The 23,823-nt window shown below is 39.9% G+C and overlaps 1 protein-coding gene across 1 annotated transcript in view; it reads left to right on the forward strand.

The window, feature by feature from the left end:
• Positions 1-23,823, forward strand: part of GADL1 (glutamate decarboxylase like 1) — a 398,137-nt gene that overhangs the window by 322,719 nt on the left and 51,595 nt on the right. Inside the window, exon 16 of the mRNA XM_032649105.1 lies at positions 5,575-5,664. Within this exon, the coding sequence (XP_032504996.1) occupies positions 5,575-5,664 (90 nt within the window). The remainder of the gene's footprint in view (positions 1-5,574; positions 5,665-23,823) is intronic.

Below are 23,823 nucleotides of genomic sequence, written 5' to 3' on the forward strand. Positions count from 1 at the left end.
AGGGGGCAACCTTGTCTTGTTCCTGATCTTAGTGGAAATGCTTTCAGTTTTTCACCATTGAGGATGATGTTTGCTGTGGGCTTGTCATATATGGCCTTTATTATGTTGAGGAAAGTTCCCTCTATGCCTACTTTCTGGAGGGTTTTTATCATAAATGGGTGTTGAATTTTGTCGAAAGCTTTCTCTGCATCTATTGAGATGATCATATGGTTTTTCTCCTTCAATTTGTTAATATGGTTTATCACATTGATAGATTTGCGTATATTGAAGAATCCTTGCATTCCTGGGATAAACCCCACTTGATCATGGTGTATGATCCTTTTAATGTGCTGTTGGATTCTGTTTGCTAGTATTTTGTTGAGGATTTTTGCATCTATGTTCATCAGTGATATTGGCCTGTAGTTTTCTTTCTTTGTGACATCCTTGTCTGGTTTTGGTATCAAGGTGATGGTGGCCTCGTAGAAGGAATTTGGGAGTGTTCCTCCCTCTGCTATATTTTGGAAGAGTTTGAGAAGGATAGGTGTTAGCTCTTCTCTAAACGTTTGATAGAATTCACCTGTGAAGCCATCTGGTCCTGGGCTTTTGTTTGTTGGAAGATTTTTAATCACAGTTTCAATTTCAGTGCTTGTGATTGGTCTGTTCATATTTTCTATTTCTTCCTGATTCAGTCTTGGCAGGTTGTGCATTTCTAAGAATTTGTCCATTTCTTCCAGATTGTCCATTTTATTGGCATAGAGTTGCTTGTAGTAATCTCTCATGATTTTTTTTATTTCTGCAGTGTCAGTTGTTATTTCTCCTTTCTCATTTCTAATTCTATTGATTTGAGTCTTCTCCCTTTTTTTCTTGATGAGTCTGGCTAGTGGTTTATCTATTTTGTTTATCTTCTCAAAGAACCAGCTTTTAGTTTTATTGATCTTTGCTATCGTTTCCTTCATTTCTTTTTCATTTATTTCTGATCTGATTTTTATGATTTCTTTCCTTCTGCTAGCTTTGGGGCTTTTTTGTTCTTCTTTCTCTAATTGCTTGAGGTGCAAGGTTAGGTTGTTTATTCGAGATGTTTCCTTCTTCTTAAGGTGGGCTTGTATTGCTATAAACTTCCCCCTTAGAACTGCTTTTGCTGCATCCCATAGGTTTTGGGTCGTTGTGTCTCCATTGTCATTTGTTTCTAGGTATTTTTTTATTTCCTCTTTGATTTCTTCAGTGATCACTTCATTATTATGTTGGAAGATTTTTAATCACAGTTTCAATTTCATTACTTGTGATTGGTCTGTTCATATTTTCTATTTCTTCCTGGTTCAGTCTTGGAAGGTGTACCCTTCTATGAATTTGTCCATTTCTTCCAGGTTGTCCATTTTATTGGCATAGAATTGTTTGTAGTAGTCTCTTAGGTTGCTTTGTATTTCTGTGGTGTCTGTTGTAACTTCTCCTTTTTCATTTCTAATTTTATTGATTTGAGTCCTCTCCCTCTTTTTCTCGATGAATCTGGCTAATGGTTTATCAATTTTGTTTATCTTCTCAAAGAACCAGCTTTTAGTTTTATTGATCTTTGCTATTGTTTTCTTTGTTTCTGATTCATTTATTTCTGCTCTGATTTGATGATTTCTTTCATTCTGCTCACTTTGGGTTTTATTTTTTCTTCTTTCTCTAGTTCCTTTAGGTGTAAGGTTAGATTATTTATTTGAGATTTTTCTTGTATTTTGAGGTAGGCTTGCATAGCTATAAACTTCCCTCTTAGTACTGCTTTTGCTGCATCCCATAGGTTTTGGATAGTCGTGTTTTCATTGTCATTTGTCTCTAGGTATTTTTTGAGTTCCTCATTGATTTCATCAGTGATCTCTTGGTTATTTAGTAACGTATTGTTTAGCCTCCACTTGTTTGTTTTTTTTACGTTTTTTTCCCAGTAATTCATTTCTAATCTCATAGTGTTGTGGTCAGGAAAGATGCTTGATATGATTGCAATTTTCTTAAATTTACTGAGGCTTGGTTTGTGACCCAAGATATGATCTATCCTGGAGAATGTTCCTTGTGCACTTGAGAAGAAAGGGTAATCTGCTCTTTTTGGATGGAATGTCCTATAAATATCAATTAAATCTCTCATGTCTATTGTGTCATTTAAAGTTTCTGTTCCCTTATTTATTTTCATTTTGGATCATTTGTCCATTGGTATAAGTGAGGTGTTAAAGTCCCCCACTATTATTGTGTTACTGTCGATTACCTCTTTTAGAGCTGTTAGCAGTTGCCTTATGTATTGAGGTGCTCCTATGTTGGGTGCATATATATTTATAATTGTTATATCTTCTTCTTGGATTGATCCCTTCATCATTATGTAGTGTCTTTCCTTGTCTCTTGTAACATTCTTTAAAGTCTGTTTAATCTGATATGAGTATTGCTACTCCAGCTTTCTTTTGATTTCCATTTGCATGGAATATCTTTTTCCATCCCCTCACTTTCAGTGTGTATGTATCCCTAGGTCTGAAGTGGGTCTCTTGTAGATGGCATATTTATGGGTCTTGTTTTTGTATCCATTCAGCAAGCCTGCATCCTTTGGTTGGAACATTTAATCCATTCACGTTTAAGGTAATTATCAATATGTATGTTCCTATGACCATTTTCTTAATTGTTTTGGGTTTGTTTTTGTATGTCCTTTTCTTCTCTTGTGTTTCCCACTTAGAGAAGTTCCTTTAGCATTTGTTGTAGAGGTGGTTTGGTGGTGCTGAATTCTCTTAGCTTTTGCTTGTCTGTAAAGCTTTTGATTTCTCCATCAAATCTGAATGAGATTCTTGCTGGGTAGAGTTATCTTGGTTGTAGGTTCTTCCCTTTCATCACTTTAAGTATATCATGCCACTCCCTTGTGGCTTGTAGGGTTTCTGCTGAGAAACCAGCTGTTAACCTTATGGGAGTTCCCTTGTATGTTATTTGTCCTTTTTCCCTTGCTGCTTTGAAGAATTTTTCTTTTTCTTTAATTTTTGCCAATATGATTACTATGTGTCTCGGCATGTTTTTCCTTGGGTTTATCCTGTTTGGGACTCGCTGTGCTTCCTGGACTTGGGTGGGTATTTCCTTTCCCATGTTAGGGAAGTTTTCGACTATAATCTCTTCAAATATTTTCTCGGGTCCTTTCTCTCTTCTCCTCTGGGACCCCTATAATGTGTATGTTTTTGCATTTAAGGTTGTCACAGAGGTCTCTTAGGCTGTCTTCCTTTCTTTTCATTCGTTTTTGTTTATTCTGTTCCACGGCAGTGAATTCCACCATTCTGTCTTCCAGGTCACTTATCCGTTCTTCTGCCTCAGTTATTCTGCTATTAATTCCTTCTAGTGTAGTTTCATTTCGGTTATTGTATGGTTCATCTCTGTTTGTTTGTTCTTTAATTCTTCTACATCTTTGTTAAACATTTCTTGCATCTTCTCGATCTTTGCCTCCATTCTTTTTCTGAGGTCCTGGATCATCTTCACTATCATTTTTCTGAATTCTTTTTCTGGAAGGTTGCCTATCTCGACTTCATTTAGTTGTTTTTTTGGGTTTTTTTCTTGTTCCTGCATCTGGTACATAGCCCTCTGCCCTTTCATCTTGTCTATCTTTCTGTGAATGTGGTTTTTGTTCTACGGGCTGCAGGATTGTAGTTCTTGCTTCTGCTGTCTGCCCTCTGGTGGATAAGGCTATCTAAGAGGCTTGTGTAAGTTTCCAGATGGGAGGGACTGATGGTGGGTAGAGCTGGGTGTTGCTCCAGGTGGGCAGAGCTCAGTAAAACTTTAATCTGCTTGACTGCTGATGGGTGGGGCTGGGTTCCCTCCCTGTTGGTTGTTTGACCTGAGGCAGCCCAACGCTGGAGCCTACCTGGGCTCTTTGGTGGGGCTAATGACAGACCCTGGGAGGGCTCACACCAAGGAGTACTTCCCAGAACTTCTGCTGCCAGTGTCCTTGTCCCTACGGTGAGCCACATCCACCGCCCGCCTCTGCAGGAGACCCTCCAACACTAGCAGGTAGGTCTGATTCAGTCTCCTATGGAGTCACTGCTCCTTCCGCTGGGTCCCGATGTGCACACTACTTTGTGTGTGCCCTCCAAGAGTGGAGTCTCTGTTTTCCCCCGTCCTGTCGAAGTCCTGCAATCAAATCCCACTTAGCTTTAAAATCTAATTCTCTAGGAATTCCTCCTCCTGTTGCTGGACCCCCAGGTTGGGAAGCCTGACATGGGGCTCAGCACCTTCACTCCAGTTGGTGGACTTTTGTGATATAAGTGTTCTCTAGTCTGTGAGTCACCCACCCAGCAGTTATGGGATTTGATTGTACTGTGATTGCACCCCTCCTACCGTCTCACTGTGGCTTCTTCTTTGTCTTTGGATGTGGGGTATCTTTTTTGGTGAGTTCCAGTGTCTTCCTGTCAATGATTGTCCAGCAGCTAGTTGTGATTCTGGTGTTTTCACAAGAGGGAGTGAGAGCACATCCTTCTGGTCCGCCATCTTGGTTCCTCATCTGTTTGTTTGTTCTTTCTGTAGCTCCTTTTTTTTCTTTTAGTCAAATTCAATAAGCCTGTTACAAACCTCAAATGTGAAGGGATGATCAGATCAAGAGCTTACCTTGTTGAGCTTGAATGTTTCTGGGCTATCAGTTGTAATTTAAAATCCACTAAAATCAAAACTCTTTATAGTACCAGTTTTGATTTTAAGATGTAAGGTGATAGCTGTTTCTTCTCTCTGAAATACTTTGAAACTTTATACTGACAATGGAGCATAACTTGGTTATTGAGAACTATTATAACACCAGTTATTACCTACAAACTGTGTTTGTGGTGGGAAAATGGCAGTCATTTCAAAAACTATCAGCATGAAAAATCAGATGAGGAAGGTGCTGAGTGGGTGGGCATGACCCAGCATGACCCAGTTCTTCAGCCATTTCTATGATGGACTTATTCAGGTCTGGGTGTTCTGAGCCCTGTTGTTGAGAGTCTTCATTTTGAGCAAGCCATCTAGCAGACTCACACCCTTCCTGATACTGATACTTGAAAGCCAGTAGTCAAACTGATGGCTTTTTTTTTCCTTCTGATGCTGTATTGGCCAGGGTCACAGCAGGGCTGGTTAAGTGGAGCCCAAGTACATCATATGTTAACGACTCACAGGTAATTGGGGATTTTGTATTTGTCAAGTGTAGCAGGTAATAGAAGACAACTTTGGCCACCTTAAGTAGAGAAGAAATTATTGGAACGATATGGTGGTGTGAGATATAACTTAAGGATTAGGGTTGAAGAGGGATGAACCACGGTATCTCTAGGTATATATGTATGAGGTGCTAACTAATGGTTAGTAAGAGCTGGGATGAGTTAGCTTCAAACTTCATTATGTTTATTTTTGATCTTGTGCACATTCCTTACCCAGAGGGGAGAGCACTCTCTGGCTGCACCCAACTGAGAAGAAAATTTCTCAATAAGCTGTTATCAAAAGTAAGGCTGAACAGATGTCTAATCTATCAGATTCTGATGTTATCAACGTAAGACACACATGATGACTCAAAGAAACTAGCTAAGAGTTGAATTGCATTCTAAGATTAATTAAAACCTTTCAAACTTTCTTCATCTTCAGCCTGAATATGCCAATGTTTGCTTTTGGTACATTCCACCGAGCCTCAGAGAGATGGAGGAAGGACCTGAATTCTGGGCAAAACTTCATTTGGTGAGTGATAAGGATATTGCATTTTTTCCTTTGGATGAAATAGATTCAATGCCCATTGTCTATTGATCCTATAAATGATTTGGTACTTGCAAGAACTTCTTGAGGATCTAGAGAGGTTGTTCTTAGTATATTAAAAGTTAATGACATGCCAAACAGTTGTGAGCATTTGTTAAAATAAATCAAGATACTTGACACACACATATTCAAAATAATTGTGCTGTTTGCAAGAGAGTGGTAGAATTTATCAGAAGTTCTAATTCACAGTGCACTTCAGAGCACATGATCTGGTAATGGTTAATGTCGTATGATGAATGGCTTCTTCCTTAAACTCTGCTGGTGCATGACTGTGACTGCTTGCATCACTTCACTAGCAGATAATGTTAAAGTCTAAATCTGGTACCCTTTGTGAGTGTGAGACTTTCTCTTCTTTCCACCAAGGGGCTTATGTGATAAAAAAGAAAAGAAATGTCAGCAATGAATTTCAATTGATCATTGAACTAAATGTGACTTGCAAACCCCTCCTTACCCTCAGTGTGGAAATCAGTGATAGTTTTAACAGCTTTGATAGGTGATAGCCCTTCTCCTTGCCCTCTAGAAGAAAAGGAAAAACTTGCCAGTCATGCAAGGGACAGACATTTAGCACTCACTGTGCCGGGCACTGGAGATATAAACATCAAAGAGACTTGGTCCCTGCCCTGGGAAACTCGTATTCTAGGTGACAAATGAGTAAAGAGATCATCACCAGGTAACTAGTAGGTGCCTAGATGAAGAGAAACCCTGTAAAGGCAGAGAGAAAGGATATCTACCCCAAAGTGTGACACTAGATTGGAGTCTTGGACAATAAGTAGGTGTGAGTCGGTGACAACTGTGAAGAAGTGGGTTCCAGGAAGAATCACAACATCATGGCCCAGAGGCTAAGGGGGGAGGGTGTGATCGAAGACCACAGTGGGGGCAGGGGGCAGTGCTAGGAGTAGGACAAGAGCAGCAGGCACGGGAGCGCACGGAGGCCTCATCTTCCATGACAGGTGCTTGGAATTTGTGCCTAGTTAGGTAGAGGTGGGAAGACCATGGCCTTTAAGTCATAGCCACCTGGATCCTCACCTGCAGCATCTTCTTTAGCCTTAGGCCACTTTCTGTTTATTCATGGCTCATTTAGCCTCCTTCATGGTAGCACAATACCTACTCAATATATAAATGTCTTACCTCTTGTTAAACCTGAGGTCAGGCAGCAGAGATGGGGAGAGATGGACAGAGTTACCTGTGCCTTTGCCTAGACAGACCCTCCATTGGCCATATCAGGCAGTTAGCATGGTCCTTGGATCTGGTTTGTCTTTTTGTCACACAGTGTAAATGAGAAAGTGCTAAAGAATACATTTCAGATGGTAAGTGACTCAAAAAGAAACAATGTGAGAATTTAATTGTGATGTTTCCAGGGACATTTTGCACTTTGATGGAATGCATCAGACGTTGTTTGGTGATGTTGAGAAGGATATGGCTGCCATCCTTCTCACTTTCTGATTGTTAAGAAAAGCAACCGAGAAGCTGATATTTGTGTTTTATGGACTCAATACTGTTGCATGGACACGGATCAGGATAAGTAAATAGTCTCTTTATGTTTGGAGATACTATGGACTCATTCTTCCATTGTTTAAAGAAATATTTACATTATCTAGTCTCAGAAAATTTGAAATTGAGGATGGGTATATAAGCTAAAATCAGGTAAATCAGCATATAATACACTTTTAATCTTAACTGGAGATCAAATATGAGTCAGGACAGTCTCTTCTCTCCCCAGTATTCTCCAGCATCGGTTCTCTCATGATTGACATACATGATTCTCCATCCCTTCATTTTGGAAACACTTTTCTGCCATTTAGAACCATGGGGCCCTTGCCCAGTCTAATATCATATTATTTTAATTGTTCTGGTTGCTTCTGATTCCTAAACATGTATGCGCAGGTGAATCATCATTGGTTCTGTCTTAGTTTCCTTTTATCCTCTCTCGTGGCATGGGTGTGTGTGCATGAATTTGGCAAGGAAGGGAGGCATATATATCTGTTGTTGATCTATGTGGTTTCATGCTTACTGTAGTATGAGAATGCAAGTATATGATTTATAACCTGGAGTGTACTTAAAGCACACTTGAAATTTGTTTTAGGATTTATCTTGGATGGAGAATCACAAACAAATAAATAAACCGAATAAGGCTTCGCCCCTCCAATTCAGACTCATGTCAGGCAGAGCTGTCAGATTTCAGAATCAGTGGTGTGATAAGTCTTCCCTTTGGCAGCAGGAGGGGAGCGGGATTATTTCATAAAGAACCTGGAGTTTGGGTGTGTGTATGTGTATGTGTGTGTGTGTGTGTGTGTGTGTGTGTATGCGTGCGCGCACACACGTGAGACTGTTTTTGAGAACAGTCACTCTGCTGTCTACGGATGCTGTGACAGCCCCTCTCTGACACTGTGTTCAACCACCGAGTTCCAGCAACTCCTCTTTTTAAAATGTCCTCCATGAAAGTTCTTCTTTTTGGTTTTTTCAGGCATTGCAGCATTCTGGGTCTTCATTAGTTCCCTGCCCAGGTTGTACTCGCTTCTTTTCTGGTCTCTGCCTCCTATTTATTTTCCTTCCTCTCCGCACAGTCATACCTGCAGCCCTGTTTTATCTGTCATTTTCCTGCTGGAAGCCTCCAAATGCTTTACACTCGCAGCTTTCAACCCAATCGACCAATGACCACCTGTTTATAATAAATGCTGTTAAATGTTCTCTTTATTCTCCTAAGATGAAACCAATAGAAAATAGGACCTACCTACACGGAATTTTGTAAAAGGCAATAGAAGGCCTTACATGTCATATGAAGGAAAAATAATCTTTATAATAAAGATATGTATTTCATTACATAAACGTTTGGCATGACAATATCAGAAGACACAAGGAAGTGATAAGATGCTCACACATCCTCTTAGAATCACTGTGAATGTGAGCCATCTTCAAACGCAGACTCTTAGAAGTAGGTGATGTTGCTGATGCCAATAATAGGAATGGGGTGATGTTAGTGACATAATTTTCAAAAAAGGTGCACAATTCTTGGTAAAGCATTGAAGAAAACATTTTCCCCTTGATTTACATGGTAGTAGAAAACTTAATGTTTATTTAAAATGGGCACAGAATAGTTTGCATTTGCATGTAAACCAGAGTTAAATTCTGGGCTTGGATAATTGTAATCAGGCTCCTGGCCTCCTGCATTTCCAGCAGGACATTTCAAAGTTGTACAGGACATGGGGCAGCTCTTCCTGGCTCAGGACTGCTCTCCACAGTGCAAGGCAGCTGGCATCCCTGTTCCCCACCTTCTAAACACAAGGAGCAACCCCCAAACATCATGAAAACCAAAAACGTCTGCCCAAATTTTGAAGATATTGCCTGGAGGTATAATACCATTTCCTTGAGAATGACTGGTCCACAGTATAAAATCTAGTTCATTCTGCTTGGCATCCAAAGGCCTCCATGTCTGTTCCTCAGGCATTAAAAGAGCAAGAAAATTTTTAAAACTTAAATATTCAACTATACGGAGTTGATTAAAATGTGGTACATAATTTATATGCAAATTTGTAGTGTGTAGACAATCAAAATTTTCTTCCAAAATAATGTAGTCATAATTTATTATTAATTGAAAAAATAGGTTATAGAACAGTCACTATATTGTATATATATAGAGATTTATATACATATACAATATTGTATATGTGGTTAGATAAGGGGCACCAAACTATTTTAGAAATAGAGTTACAGATGATTTTTCCTTTCTTTTGTATTCCTCTGCAATTTCTTAATTTTCTACAATTAATATATATTGCTCTTGTGAAAATAATAATAACAGCAGCAACAACAATAATAATAATAAACCAAAGTATAGAATAATTGACCCAACGAAGCCTTAGAGTTCCTTGAGTGTTTATCCAGGCAAAGGTTACCCAGGTTTTGACCACAATCTCCTAATAGTTAAAAAAAATTTTTTTAATTGAGTATTTACCCCAATATGTATTTATTATTTTAAATTATCTACATGTATTCATTTTTAAATATAGTATGTACATTTTAAAAATGCACAAAATAAGTTTTTTTAAGGATGGATTTAAAATATTTAATTATTCAGAGATGCTCTAATCTTTTCTTCTTATACCAAAGGGATTGTCTTGTTTGGAGACCATGTTTATACCATAGTCAAATCAATTAGTTTGCAAACTAATTTCTCTCATGACTTGCTCCCAGACATAGTATATAATTTGTCTTCCCTTCCTACTTCTCTTTTTCTCTCTCCTTTTCTCCTTACTGAAACACCTACACTATCTGCACTGATTTCAAGTTCAGAGACGTTGCCCCTGGGGTCCACGGTGAGAGCTTTAGCAGGCTTCCCAGGGCTTCCTGAAAGCTGCCTGCTCTGTGGTCGAGGTAGGCTTCACTCGCTAAGGTGGCTGCCCCAAATAAGATTATGTATATTTGTTTCTTCTCCCTTGGTGATCAGGTATGAAGGGCGAGGGAGTCGGGGAGAGAGGGCAAAGATAAAGCTGAGAGCATAAGACCCAGAGAATGTAATTGAAAATTTCATCAGTTTGTTTTATTTCATCATTACTCAATGTTCTGATGCAGAAGATTTCCTCTTTTGTCGACATTTCATAAACAGTCCTGCATTCCACCAACATAATTTACATTCTTAAAAGTAATTACCAAGGTGTCTCTTTGTACTTAAGCATGGTCATTTCAACTTTTTTTTCATTCACTGGCCTGCAGATTTGTGACTAATGTTAGACATTTATAATAGGCTCATTTCTCCTCGACAGTAGGCAAAGAATAAATCTTTTAGAAACTACTAGATTGGTTTGTTGTTTTGCTTATTTGGTGATATAACTTGATATGGTATTCCAAATATCTTTGGAGAGAATCTAGTGTTCTCCCTGGCGGGTTTCTGATGAACAGCACTTGAAGATGAGACAGCGTAGACTGGGTAGGGTTGTGTGCTTTCAAGGATGCCCACTTTCTGGGTTTGGATCAGGGAGGGCCTCAGTGCCCCTGGCTGTGCTTCACTTGTTTCCGCTGTGTGTGTGTATGTGCATGTGTGTTCACATGAGTGCATATGAGTCCATACACATTTTGAGGTCTTCTATGTATTTTGAGGACTTTGATTCTGATTTTCTTTCCCTCATCATCTGCAGCATTTGCTTAGCAAGCACTCGTTTTTGGATTGTGAAAAAAAAAACCCGTTTCTTTAAAGGTGTGACAGTGTTTTGTTTTCTTTTTTTTAATTTTCAAAGATGAGTTTCTTTTTTAACCCTGTAATATAGAAATTATAACATCTTCAAAAATCCTGTTTGCTAGTGGATATCCCTCATTTTAAAGCTCTACTTTAAAAAAATTATATTTAAGGAGAATGTAATATAGAAGTATCTTAAAATAAAATATTTCTGAGTGTGACTTGAGACTCTCTCCTTCTGATGATGGCTGGGATGTCGATTTTGAAAATGCTTAATGTACTAAATACTTAAGGTACTATTTCTTGCAGATACTATATTCTCTTTCCCCAAATTATTAAGACCTGAGATAAAATGCTGTTCTTTTAACTATTCTCTCAGGGAGAGATGTTATTTTCTACAATCTGTCAGATATTCTACTAGCTATAATCAGTTTCTTCTGTGTCATTAAGGGTCAAGGAGCTACTTCGGTAAGTCCTGTGTGTCTGGCCTTCTTCAGAAATCAGCTGGGGAAGCTGGGTGTCCCTTCTGTTGAAGGACATGGGATACTCTGTCTTATAGCTTTTATGCCCATCTCTCTTCCCCAGTTGTTTACTACTTTAGAAAGTAGAGCTTTCTAAATAGCTCTACTCCATTGGATCAATAAAATTTCAAGCAGTAAAAGATTCCAACAGCATCCTTGTTGGATATGCGTGTACTATGGAGAAGTTCACATGAGTTGACCTTTGTATTCAACAACACCTTTCAACATGTAGAATACATTTGCCAAGTTGGTGTTGTTAATTTATTTCGTATGTTGCTTTTTAGTCTTTTAAACATTATTTTCAGACACATAGAGAGGAATTTCCATGGATAGTTACTTGAATCCCCAGGAAAGCCAGACAAGTCCAGATGTCTTCAACAAAGAGTTATTTTTTCTTTCCTTTATTTTTCTCCCCTAAGTTTATTGACTGTGCAAGAAGTTCTAAACTTGGAATGATCTATTGAAAGTTAAAATTGAGCAAAATGAAGCTGGGTGTCTCTGCAGGCTGGGGCTGAACTGTCCTGGACCTGAGGTCAGGACAGGACTGGGTCTGAGAGGAATGTCCATGGGTGTGGCCTTCTGTAGCTCACTCACACCAGCACACACTCCAGGGGGCACTCAAGATAGCAGTAATGGGAAATGAGGCCAAAGAACATAGCTAAAGCTGCATTTCACAAGTATCTTTTTGTGCCTTGGGTTTACTCTTTAGCACACAAGCAATGAGTCTACTTGATGCCAGGAGTATGGCTGGCCTTGTCTGTAACATTTGCATAAGAACCAAGTTAATCACTTAAGTACAACAGTTTCTTCAGTCTCTGCTCAAATCTTCAGGCCCATCTGAAATAATTCTGAATTTCCAGATCTATCAGAGTGTGAATTGAAGAAATGCAGAAGCTTAATTAGTTTCATGGAACACTTACCACTGTACCCTGAGTATAATTTTATTTAGTTCACTCAGTCAGGAGTTACAGACTCAAAACCTATAGAAGCTAGGCCAGTAGCATACATGAGGGAAATAGACGGGGCATAACACAGTAGGGAGTGGTGGGGACTGTGGACAACTGGAAAGCAGTGGCCCCAGCTAAAGGGGGCAGCCTCTACTCAGCTCCTAATGATGGCTGCCATGTGGAAATGCAGGTCTGGGTTGCCAGGTCTTCTTATTTTTAAAGAGATGCTAGATTTATAGAAATTTATGTAAACCGTCCTTTGCTTTTAATGTTTTAAATGTTGGCAAGTGAAAAATTACTAAGGTTGACAGGTTCTGTCCTTCAGGCTTTTAGTTTGCAACTCTTACCTAAATCCATTAATGCCCTATCACCTGTTTCTCTTTATGTGTCACCAGAAGCTCCTTGAGATGAGGGTGTGCCCCGTCTTTGTCTTTGTTCCCCCAGGGCAACTAATCTGATGGCCAGTCCTGGCCCGCCATCAACTTTGAGAGATGTCCGAGTTCTGTGTCATCTACCAGAAAAAGACAGCTCACTATTGCACGCTGTCAGACTTGTAAATGGGGTTTTAAGAACTGTGGTCTTGTGGTCAGTGTGGCAATACAATTAGGATATACGGGTGTTTGCTGTTCTTGTGTTTTCTCCTTTCCCTGTCCTGAGCACTGGACCTGGCCTCTGGGCTCCATGCTTCTCTTGAGGCTTCTGTAGCATTGAAGACATCTGTCTTCCTAGATTTTCTGAAAGCCTCAGCTGGCCAGAGATGAAACCCATAGAGGAAGGCGAGGAGTCTGGAGGCGGAGAGGCAGGCACAGGAGAGAGGAGCAGAAAGGGGCGTGCTGGAGACAAGAGCTCTAAAGATAAGGATGAATCCCAGCTTCCCTTCTCTGAGTGCCCTAAGGAGGTGTGTGTGTGTGTGTGTGTGTGTGTGTGCGCGCGCGCGCGCGCGCGTGCATGCGTGTGTGTTTGTGTTTGTGTGTTCCAGGTGATGGAATGTCTGCCCATTCCTAACAAGTTACAGACTATCAAGGGATCATGTTGGTTCAGACCATAAGCATTTCACATGTTGAACCAATGACCTAAATGTTAGCCCTGGCTGAGACCCCCAAGAACCTCTGCAGGACCCAATGAGGCTGTGGGAGCCATAATAATGACTGAAATTGACTTTTAACCTGACCTAGTAGGATAGCGGCTTGAGGTTGGATTTAATTTTATTTAAAGGATATAAAGTACTGTGACATTTCTTGCACACCTGAGCGAAATTCATATCCATTAAGGAATTTCTCTGGACTTGATGCAATATTTATTGTTGCAAAACAAAGAATGGATCCTGTGCTGAAAGAAAAAATATATATAGTTTTTTGCATGCTGTCTTTGAAGTCCCTTTTCCAGTACCAAACCTGCCCCCTGGTGGCACTTTTGCTCATTTTTCCTTTCCTTGCTGGGAAGTGACACTAAAAGCTGACTGAATAAATGCGGTTATAAAATGTTACAGAATTACAGCATCACTGGGGTCAGGGCTTCTGGATTCTGCCAAACCAAGAGCAGCTCACCTGAGTGAGGAATTCTCGAAGGATAAAATTGACCTGTGTGTCTTCACTTCAAACGTGTTTCTTGTTGCTCTTTCTTCGTCTTCACTCCTCGTTTCCACGGCAAACTCCTCTGTGCTTACCTTTGCGTCTGCTGTCTGGACTTCATCCCACCTGCAATCTTACCACTCACTTCCCTCTCCTTCTCTGCCCTCCCACCCTCTCTTCTCCTTACTTCTCTCTCTCACTCCTTCTCACATTTTCCTTCTTCTTTTTTCTCTAATATATTGCTCCCCTCCAATGATAAGCACATCCAGGCTCTGACAACCTTAAAGGAAATAATTTTATGATTTTTCTCTTAATACTGTTGTCCCCTCAAGATACATCCCTGTCTCTTTCTCCATCCCTTTGGACTAAACTTATGAAAATAATAGCTTAAAGTGTCTCACCCTGAATAATAGTCTGTGTCATAGTTTATAAAACCATTCCCATGGGCTTCCCTGGTGGCGCAGTGGTTGAGAGTCTGCCTGCCGATGCAGGGGACGCGGGTTCGTGCCCTGGTCCGGGAAGATCCCACATGCTGCGGAGCAGCTGGGCCCTTGAGCCATGGCCGCTGAGCCTGCACGTCCGGAGCCTGTGCTCCGCAATGGGAGAGGCCACAACAGTGAGAGGCCCGCGTACCGCAAAAAGAAAAAAAAAAAAAAAAAAACCATTCCCATAATTTGGGGTGTTCAGGTTGTTTCCAACATTTCCCCTTTGTGAGCGGTAACGAATGACCATCTCCATCCCCAATCCACTTTTGCATTTATTATTTCCAGAAGATAAAGTGCTCGGTATGTAATTGCTGATTATAGAAATCATTGGGGTTTGGAGCCTGACTCTGGCTGTGTATTAGGATACTGATTTTTAAGAAGGTTGCATTCCACCAGTACACAGCCTTCCGTCTAACTGCGGCAACACTGTGTGTTGCCTGCTTGGGGGAAAATGTTATTTAGAAAGGGGAAAAATACTATCTTAAGTTTTTTTTGCTTTTATTGTATTAGTTGTTGGTGGTTTGAACCATTTTCTATTTTTTTCTTTACTGTTGGTGCTTCTCTGTGTATCCATTGTTTTTTATCTTACGTGTTTGTATTTTGAGGTCTGATGGTTTCCTTATAAATTTGAATGAGGATATATATAGTTTGAGTTTTAAAGCCCTTTTTGTCAGGTGGAATGCAAATAATGCCCTTAGTATAATGTGCTTTTTATTCTAGTCTTGCTGTTTTTTCATTGTACAGAAGTTTTAGATTTTTTATGTATTAAGATGTGTCAGTCCTTTCCTTCATGATTTATTCCACTGCTTCAAAGCTGAAGTTATTGTTCTTTCACAAATCTGATAAATATTCTGTTCCATCTCCTGCTGGTTTTTCTGTCATGCCATTTTTTTTTTTTTGTATTTAACTCAATTCATGTGGAGGCTATGAATGTGTACAGTGTAAAATATGTATCTAACCTGATCAGTTCACCCAAATTATTATCCAGTTATTCCAATTTGATTTATTTAATAATTCTTCCTAACACTTTTTATTATGGGAAGTTTGTGTTATCATGTGTTACACTTTTTAAAACACTTTAGTCTATTTCTGGATTTTCCAATCTGTTCTATTGATCTGTGTTTCTGTTTTTGTGTCAGGAACAAAAGGTTTTAAATGGTGTTGCTTTATAATGAGTTCTCAAGGCTGCTAAAATATCACCCTTCTGGTTCTTTTTTAAAAGAGCATTCTTTAACATTACATTTAAAATTTTTTGTACGGATTGTAGAACTTTTTTTTAGTTAAAGACATCTTGTTAGGATTTTTATCAGAGTTTAAAATCATTGAATCTGGAGTTAAATAAATAATACCTTCGCTGCCACTGGCTGTGTAACCAGGGACAAGTTACTTAAAGTCCCTTTACCTCCTCTTTTTCCTCAATAGCATGGGGATAATAAAAAGCACCTATCTTAAAGGGTTTTGATAGGGTTGAATGGCATAATCCAGGTACAGTGTCTGGCACAGAGTAAGTGTTCATTAAATATTATCTTGCATTATTATTAATCCTGTTTCCTCATTTTTGAAGGGCTGTATGAGCCTTAAATGTCTTCTTCATGCCTTTTTGCTTATTCCCCTTCAAATTACCTTAAATACTATTACAACAGTAAACTTTCTAAAATACAACCCTGATCATGTCACTCCTTATGTTTTCCCTTTGTACCAAAGGAAAGAGTCCGCAAACATTCAGGGACTGCAGAGATATGATTTAACTCAGCCTCCACGCCCTGTCTCCTGCTAACCCTCTTCATGTACAGTTTTCTCCTGGAGGCCCCAGAGATACGTACTTGTTTCCTCCTCTGAAGTATTATGACTATGACCTAGTCTTCTCAAAGCCTCTTATAGCTTTCAACCTAATATAGTATAGGGAATCTAGGGGTCTGAGTCGACCTTCAATTAGGCTGGCAACACCTCAACTTGCCCAGAAGGCATTTTCTGACACTTGAGTATGAGTACCCTTTCCATATACTCCTGTGACATCTTTGCTACCCTGTCTTGGCTGTTACCGTAAGATAGCAGCATTTGGGGTGGGGAATGGAAAAGATGGTGGCAAGCCAGGGAGGAGGGGAGTAGGCAGTGAGAAGTCACCCATTGCAGGAAATAGCTGATGGATTTTAGCACAAGGAAGATGCATTGATAACCCCCGTTATCAACAAAGATTCACTTATTTGTACTGGTGACACTGTTGATGGAGGGGAGATGAAGAAAGTGGGCAGCATGTCCCACTGGGGTTGGCCATATTTGAGCTTCAATGTCCCAAGCCAGGCTAGTATAGAGCCCTTAAAGCTCTATACTGGAGCAAAATGAAAATGCAGAGCCCTTTGTTCCAAAATTATCAAGAATTTCAAGATGGTGACAGCACGGGGCTCTTCCACACCCAGGGCCCTGTGCAGCTACACTGGTTGCACACTTACGAGGTCAGCCTGGTTGTATACTCATGTGGTGTGAGTGTCTAATAAGGGGAAAGTTGCTAGTGTTACTATTTCTTTGCATTTTCTCACGCTGGTCTCACACGGTAGATGCACAATAAATGTTGGCTAAATGAATGAATCGGTGAGTAAAGACATGGCCTTTGGGTGACTGACTCTCGTGCTTATAGTGGTTTCCTAGAGACATTAGTTGTTCTTACCTTTCTTGCCCAGCCACTCACCCATAGAAGTTTTAAAAACTAAGAGTGTTCATTCTCAGAGTGTGATTGGGTTGGTCTGGAGTGAAGCGCTGGGATCATCCTTTTTATCTGGTTTCTGATATGCAGGAAGGACTGGGAACCATCACATCTTATGAATGATCTGTGTAAGGGATTCTCAGGATGAGGGCAGCTTAATAATGAAGATATCGTGAGGAGATAAATTGGAGGAGGCCACCTCCTCTGTCTCTATGTGAATCTAGCAGGGTTGGTGTTGTAGTTTGCTGTCTAGTTAGTTGTGTTTTGTTCACCAAATCATCATTAGTTCAGAATGCAAAAAGAAATTTTCGAAGGTCAAAATTTTTAAAGTCTGACTTCAGATAGCTCTCTAGATTTTAGTTCAGACTTTTCATACTACCTATCTTTGAATCATGCTCCGCTTCTTATGAAAATATCCCCCTATCTAGGAGGTCCTAGAAAGAATAGCACTCCACTGTTTTAGGGGGCAGGGATAATTCAAATGTTAGAAATACAGCGGCAGAGCTTGCTTTAGTTGATTGTAATGCCACCTGTCTGACTCAGAATTGAGACTGTCTTTCAGTCTACAACCCGGGGGGAGCTGCTTTTCCAGGTGGTACTACAACGGGCTAGAACAGCAGTCCCCAACCTTTTTGGCACCAGGAACTGGCTTTGTGGAAGACAATTTTTCCATGGACCGGAGGGCGGGGGTGTGGAGTATGGTTCAGGAGGTAATGTGAGCAATGGGGAGCGATGGGGAGTGGCAGATGAAGCTTCACTTACTTGCAGGCTGCTCACCTCCTGCTGTGTGGCCTGGTTCCTAACAGGCTGCAGACCATTACCAGTCCGTGGCCCAGGGTTTGGGGACGCCTGGGTTAGAATCTTGTTGGTAATGAATTGGGTCTTCATCATGTCTTTCATATGGGTTAATAATGCTTCAGGGTAAAAAGACAATCAGGGACTCAGAATTCTCATTTGAATCTGCCTATTCATTCAAAAAATATGTATCTAGCACCTACCATGCACCAGACTCTTCTAGGTGCTTGGGGTACATCTCTTTTGTTGAGTAGTTTCTCTAATAAAATGTGATCAAAGCTTAGAAAAATTACAATTAGAGACTGAGGTTTTATGAAGGATAACAGGAAAGATTTAAAAAATTAAAACTGAATTACTCCTCAGTTTTTACAAATGAAGGTTCAGCTTGGTTTTTAGTTTATAATGCAGTGGTCCTGCAGCTCTGTTATTCTTATAGGCATACATTACATTGTAAGTGTAATCTAACATAAATGTTGCAAAACTGAGTTATGATTTCTTTTATACTCTGAACACCAGAATCTATCAGATCATGTCTTAGAAACTAGTTTCTACTGTGTACTTCTTTTCTACTTCTTATAGTCTGAACAGAGAAAATGTCTTGGATCTAAAATCTTACACTCTTAATTCCACTGAGATTTTTTCCCCTTTCATATCCTCAGTTATTATTTAAGAGAACTAAATTTTGAAATTTCTTAAAGCAATTTATTTTATTTTTTGGTATGAAGTTTAAATATGAAATAGCTTCAGTAATTACATTATTAAAGATAAATGTGAATATGTCAAATATAAATATATAAATATATATCTGAAATATCAATTTACATCTTTGTAAAATACTTGTATTAAATTTTTCTATGCTATTATCATAAAATTAATTTTTTTTTGGATTCTGGTTCAATTTAATGGTGAAGAATTCTAATTAATAAATGTAAAGGGAATGAGGGAAATAGGAAATCACCATAATAGTGGTAATTATATACAAAATCCATTGATGGATGGTAAGAGTTGAAGGTGAAAGTATAAGGAAAAAATGGGATATTAGAATTGTCTCAAAGTATCTCTCCCAAGTATTTAATTACAAAGATAAAACATTGCACACACCCCTTTAACCAAATAATCACCAACAGTGGGACATTGGCATCAAAGTGATGCACTAAGAAGGGCAAACACTTGGGTAGTATTCTCACCAAAACATGTGTAACTATGTTCTAATAATGAAGGAACTGCAGGCAGACCCAAAATGAATACCCTTTTGTAAAATAACTTGCCCAATACTCCAAAAGTTCATAACTTTTCTAGGTCATAAAAGACAAGGGAACTAAATACAATACCGGGTGGTAGATTCAATTTTTGCAACATTAGCAGAGAAAACTTGATGAAATTCAATCAAACCTGTCATTTGATTGATAATATTGTTCCCAATGTTAATGTCCTGGTTTTGATCATTATACTACAGTAGTATAAAATGTTAGTATTAGGCAAACTGGGAGAAGGGCGTATGGAAGCTCTGTAGTCCTCTTGCAATTTTTTTTTTTTAACATCTTTATTGGAGTATAATTGCTTTACAATGGTGTGTTAGTTTCTGCTTCATAACAAAGTGAATCAGTTGTACATATACATATGTTCCCACATCTCTTCCCTCTTGTGTCTCCCTCCCTCCCACCCTCCCTATCCCACCCCTCTAGGTGGTCACAAAGCATGAGCTGATCTCCCTGTGCTATGCGGCTGCTTCCCACTAGCTATCTATTTTACGTTTGGTAGTGTATATATGTCCATGCCACTCTCTCACTTTGTCGCAGCTTACCCTTCCCCCTCCCATATCTTCAAGTCCATTCTCTAGTAGGTCTGTGTCTTTATTCCCATCTTACACCTAGGTTCTTCATGACTTTTTTTTTTTCTTAGATTCCATATATATATGTTAGCATACGGTATTTGTTTTTCTCTTTCTGACTTACTTCACTCTGTATGACAGACTCTAGGTCCATCCACCTCACTTCAAATAACTCAATTTCATTTCTTTTTATGGCTGAGTAATATTCCATTGTATATATGTGCTGTATCTTCTTTATCCATTCATCTGTTGATGGACACTTAGGTTGCTTCCATCTCCTGGCTATTGTAAATAGAGCTGCAATGAATTTTGATACATGACTCTTTTTGAATTATGGTTTTCTCAGGGTATATGCCCAGTAGTGCGATTGCTGGGTCATATGGTAGTTCTATTTTTAGTCTTTTAAGGAACCTCCTTACTGTTTTCCATAGTGGTTGTATCAATTTACATTCCAACCAATAGTGCAGGAGGGTTCCCTTTTTACCACACCCTCTCCAGCATTTATTGTTTCTAGATTTTTTGATAACAGCCATCCTGACCAGCCACACACATACTTTTAATGGAAGTCAAAGGGTGGAAAGTATGTTGAATAAAAAACAGTTTACAAGCTAATAAAAATATTTTTGTTAAATTTCTAATCTCTGATTTTGGAGGTCAGTTTGTTGTACTGGAGAACTCAGATATGTTTTGTGTATTTTTTCAAGTAATGGCAGTTCTGAAAAATCACATGGAAATTTTGACTATAGCCTTCCAAAGGGACATTATATTGAGGTACTGGGTGAACTGGAAGCTATTTTAAACCTATGTTCTCACTTTTCCTATGTAGATTATTGCCACAGATGTCTCCACCTGACTCACCTGCTTCCGGCACTGCCTCTGCTCCAAGCCCCTGTCCTCACACTGTCAGAGGGCCATGCATAAATGGCCATGAATCACTGTGCTCCACTGCTTAACGACCTTCCCGCCACCTTCTCTAGAAAATGCGGGTTCCTGAGCAGGGCCATAGAGGCATTTGGGGGTGTGGCTTTGCCTCCTCCTGCAGCTACACCTCCCACCTGTCCTGGCTGCACGAGTTCCTTTCAGATCCCAGAGCTCCAAGCTCAAAGTCTCATCTCTCTATTCTGTACCTTAGTCCCAGTTGCCCCCTTTTCTTAGAATCTCACTGCACTCATCATCCCATCTTCCTGAAATATCACATACGTATATACGTATGTGTATGTGTACACACATGTAAACATTTCTTATTATATATAAGGCCAAAGACAGCATACTGATGTGCTGTACTATTTCAACACTGTCTTAAAAATATTAACCTTACGTCTGGCCCCAGTTGGTACATGTCTGCATGCTCGATTGTGGGTATGGTGTAGAATAAGAGTTCCAGTATGATTTTTTGACTTAATGCTGGTCCAGTAAAGTCATTTTCTCTCTGTCCCTTTCTCCCCCTACACACCTCTGAAAATCTCATCCCAGTCCCCTTTTTGATTACTGCAGTCTGCTAAATATTGATATTTTCAATGGGACAAAGTTTAATCTAGACTCAAAGACTTTTTGGGGGGTAAAGAACAAGGATCAACTACAGAGTCAGGGAAGGAAGCTTGCCCAATTTCCATCTGCACAAAAACACTTGGCCAGCACAGGAGCTAAAATATACCATGCAATAAAAATAAACATATAAAACTTCAAGTCCTGCAGTTAATGGGATGTGAAAATGTGTTTGCTACAGACACTGGGTGCCTGGGAGAAGACGTAGCCACTTGTTTTGTCAATAAGCCCACACACACACACACACACACACACACACACACACACACACTTAGTAAACAGTTGTCATTCGTTCCTGGAATCCACCAAACAAATATTCTCTGAATCGGTTTTAACTCAGCAACGTGGTAAGGGGCTCTGACAGGCTCTCGTCGTCTCCTCCCTAGAGGCTGTGCCCAGAATTCTCATTACTGTCCCTGCCCGACAGATCTCAGTAACAGACAGTGTGGTAGAAAGCCAGCCAGACTGGAAGAAAAGCTGGAATTATACAAAATGAGTTTTAAAAAAAAGCATCCAACATGAGATTTATGCCCAGGGTCTCTTTAGAAGTCTTTCGTTAAATGCCTGTCTATAAGCTGGAGAGTGTGATATCCTTTTTGAATGGCAAAAAAAATCTAGTTGCAAAATTTTTATGGGCTGTGTTCTGCATGGTAAATTTTAATCCCTGTTTTGCCAGCCTGAATTAATATTGCTTACATTTTTATTAGCCATTGATTTTTGAATAGGACAGTACAGGATATCAGCCTTTAATTTTGATAATTGAAGTGGGCGTGGCCACAGTTTCCCTATGCCCTTTGTGTCCCACTAAAACCCTTACTGGTTCCCACAGTCTTTTTATACGTGAGGCTCCATCTTCTGTCCCTCACCACCCTGCCCCTAATTCAAGGAAAATGTATACAGTAAAAATCCTGAAATTAGAGAACACATTCAGGGCAAAGCCTCATTGCCAAAGTCTCTCTGCTTTACAGAATTATTCCAGAGAGAGCTCCTTTAACTTAAAAGCTCCATGAACCTAAATAACTCCCTCTGAGTGCTTTTGAAAGCCACATCAGTTCACCTACAAGGTATCTGGCAGGTATTTGGTGACAGGAAGAGAACTATTTATTCCTGCAATTTTTGTGTATGGATGACCTGGGAGATGGTCAAAGGAAGAGGAGACAGAAGAGTGAATTAGAAGAAGTTGCTGGCTGTGGTCTGGGAGTTGCGTGTCAGAGATCCCGTGAGGAGTGCCAGCTGGAGACAGGCTCTTGGCAGCTGGAACTCAGTGGCTATGACTTGAGGACAACTTAGGGACTGGGGCTAGAGTTTGGGAATTTTCCACAGAGAGTGATACAAGTCCTCAAAAATGATACTGAGAGGAGAGAAGAGGACTCAATGAAGAGAAGCCAACATCTACTGAAAAGCACAAGGAGGGTGGGGTGGGAAGGGCAGAAAGTAGCTCCAACCCCACAATGTGTGTTGGGTGGAAATGAAGGAGATGAGTCTCCAGGAGGAAGGGGGTTGTGGAGGAAAGTATTAAACTTCATACAAGAGGCACCTTCTCTTTCTAATACATCCAGTCTTCTTTGAAAGGGGGAATTTCCCTCTTTGCCTCTCCAGGAACATGACTTATTGCTACAACAACACTGTGTCACAAACCTCAGTGATAGAAAACAGTAAGCATGTATTACTCATGCATCTGCAGATGAGAGGGGAAGGAGAGGTGGGGGTGCTAATTTAAGCTGGACTCTTGGAGGGGGCGCTGTGCTCCATGGATCCCTTATCCTCCTCCTTCAGCCAGTGGACCCTCTGGGGCATGTTGTTATGACAGTGACAAGAGACCCAAGAGCACAAACCTACTGCGTAAGGGCATTTCCAGAGTCTCTGTCATAGCATGTCTGCTAACAGATGATTGACCAAAGCAAATCATGTAACTGAACCCGACATGAAAAGATGGTGGAGATATGCTCTACCTCAGTGTGAGGCCAAATCAAGCCATGTGATCAAAATCAATATAGTACTCCCTTGGAAGTGAGTCAGTGGGAAGAAATATTTCTGAAGAGCTACCTAGTCTACCACAAATAAAGATGGCCACTTTGAAAACTTACATTTAGGCGTAATTTAACAAGAGATCAAACATGGAATAATAAAACATAGTGATATTTCAAAATCAGTCTTTCGCCAGCCACGGTGCTGCTGTGGGGAAGTCCCAGTTCCATTCAGCACATGCATTGTGCTGAGTGCTGTGGGGAAAATCAAAGATGAAAATGATGTCTTCTATCAAGCTGCCTTCAATTGGAAAAAGAGACAGTCATGTATAAAAGTTACTATAATGAAAAGTCAAATGTCACAAGAATTATGGGCCGGAACAAAGGACTGTGGGTACAGAAAGGAGGTCAAGAAGAATTCCTCTCCTAAGTGACTGCTTAGAGATCAAGTTCAGAAAATAAAACATACTCTGGTTAATTTAAGAATAAAGAGATTTATAGAAAATTAAAGTCTTACATAATCACTGAAGGGCTGAAAAGACATGTTTCAA

This window comes from Phocoena sinus, chromosome 11, assembly GCF_008692025.1.
Source record: "Phocoena sinus isolate mPhoSin1 chromosome 11, mPhoSin1.pri, whole genome shotgun sequence".
In the NCBI taxonomy this organism is placed as follows: domain Eukaryota; kingdom Metazoa; phylum Chordata; class Mammalia; order Artiodactyla; family Phocoenidae; genus Phocoena; species Phocoena sinus.